A 1573-nucleotide genomic window follows, 5' to 3' on the forward strand; every position below is an offset into this window, starting at 1 on the left:
TATCCTTCACATCAGCTTTGAATTAGTACAAATGAATGAATGATGTTCCTGGCTTTGACATTGACTTCTTTTCACCACAGAGTTATCGATAACAGTATGAAGAATTTCAAGGCCTTTTTTCGCTGGGTCTATGCTGGTAAGCACATATCTTTATTGCTTTAAATTGTACCACATTGTAAAAGTACAGTATTACATGCATTTAAAATGAATACTAAGAAGAACAGGAAACCTTGAAGGTGGAGAAAAATGGTTGCAGCATTTTTTTCTACTACCTCAATGGTCATTTAGTAAGAGATATGATATAAATGAGATAAGAGAAAACTATAAACTGTTGAATAAGCTTGAGCAGAGATGTGCAAATGTACAGCTGTTTTAATGTTTAATGTTGATTCTGATGTCTGAAGTTTGTGTTTTCTGTAGTGATGCTGAGACTTGCAGGGGAGCAGGTGCCGTCTGAGGTCAGTAAGATGTCTCAGAAGGACCTGGCCTTCGTAGCAGAGTTCCTTCAGGAGAATCTCACGCAGGTGAGTCTTCACTTCATCTTCATTCTATTTTGGTAACAATGTTTGCTTAATGCAGCCACATGCATGTAGTACATAAAGTCATCCAGTGCAGAAACAATACATGAGTTAGGATGAGGCAACACTATGTTAAGTCATTATTACCAATCAATCAAGCAATCAATCAATTGACCAACCAACTGATCAAATATGATGAGTCAAGTGTGTTTGAAATAGCCTGTGCTGACAAGTGTTCGTATCTTGTAGGAAACACCATCTCCTGGAAGACCCAAGAGATTTAATCTTGAGAAAGTTGGACAGTATCTCAACAAGAAGGATGAGGACCTTCCCTTTCCACAGGTGAGAAGAAGGCATACTGATATTATTAAGCAGAAATGTTGCTTGTGTGTTGATTGCTAACACTGTACATGTATATGGAGGTGTTTGGCTTGTATTTCAAATCCAGCTAATCAAATATCACAATAGTATGTCTTCTACATTTTTCAGGACTTGTCTAAGATCCCTTGGGAGACCTTTATGCAGTCAAGTACTTACCTGAAAGGTGAGGCAGAAATGCCTGTGGGCTTTAGCATCTGTCCAAACATTTTACTGCTGTCCCATTAGATATTGCTTAGCATTGATATATTTGTGAAATATTTCTCAGCAGAACCATACAGCTCTTATTGATGTAGAAATCTTTTATATGTGCCATATATAACATTAATATTCAGTTGAGATGGCTCACCTACATGAAAAAGCTAGCAACAAAAATGTGTGCAGACATTCATTATGATTATTTTGGATATTATTGTCTCAGGGAGTGAGTTGCTCTTCCCACACCACCAGAAGAAGTCACTGTACCAAGTCTTCAACATAACCAAGACAGCTGTGGACAGAGCACTGGAAGGGCCTGCAGTGAGTATAACAGAGTAATGTGGCTCTGAAATCAGTCAAATTGGTTGTCAGAGATTATTCGGAGATGGCAGAAGATAATGGAAAGCAATGGTGACCAGCCACAGTGACAGCAACAGCTGATACATAGTAAGGTTGATGATGATGAAGATGAAGATGAC

At 38.3% G+C, this 1573-nt stretch overlaps 1 protein-coding gene across 1 annotated transcript in view; it reads left to right on the forward strand.

Annotated features, from left to right (window-relative positions):
• Positions 1-12: 12 nt before the first annotated feature.
• The window catches only part of LOC118414063 (anaphase-promoting complex subunit 4-like), a gene marked incomplete in the record, with an annotated part of 5613 nt that continues 4052 nt past the window's right edge, over positions 13-1573 (forward strand). Inside the window, 5 exon segments of the mRNA XM_035817825.1 lie at positions 13-136; positions 421-524; positions 768-860; positions 1008-1062; positions 1318-1415. Coding sequence (XP_035673718.1) covers positions 40-136; positions 421-524; positions 768-860; positions 1008-1062; positions 1318-1415 — 447 coding nt within the window.

Source organism: Branchiostoma floridae, chromosome 4, assembly GCF_000003815.2.
Source record: "Branchiostoma floridae strain S238N-H82 chromosome 4, Bfl_VNyyK, whole genome shotgun sequence".
Lineage (NCBI taxonomy): Eukaryota > Metazoa > Chordata > Leptocardii > Amphioxiformes > Branchiostomatidae > Branchiostoma > Branchiostoma floridae.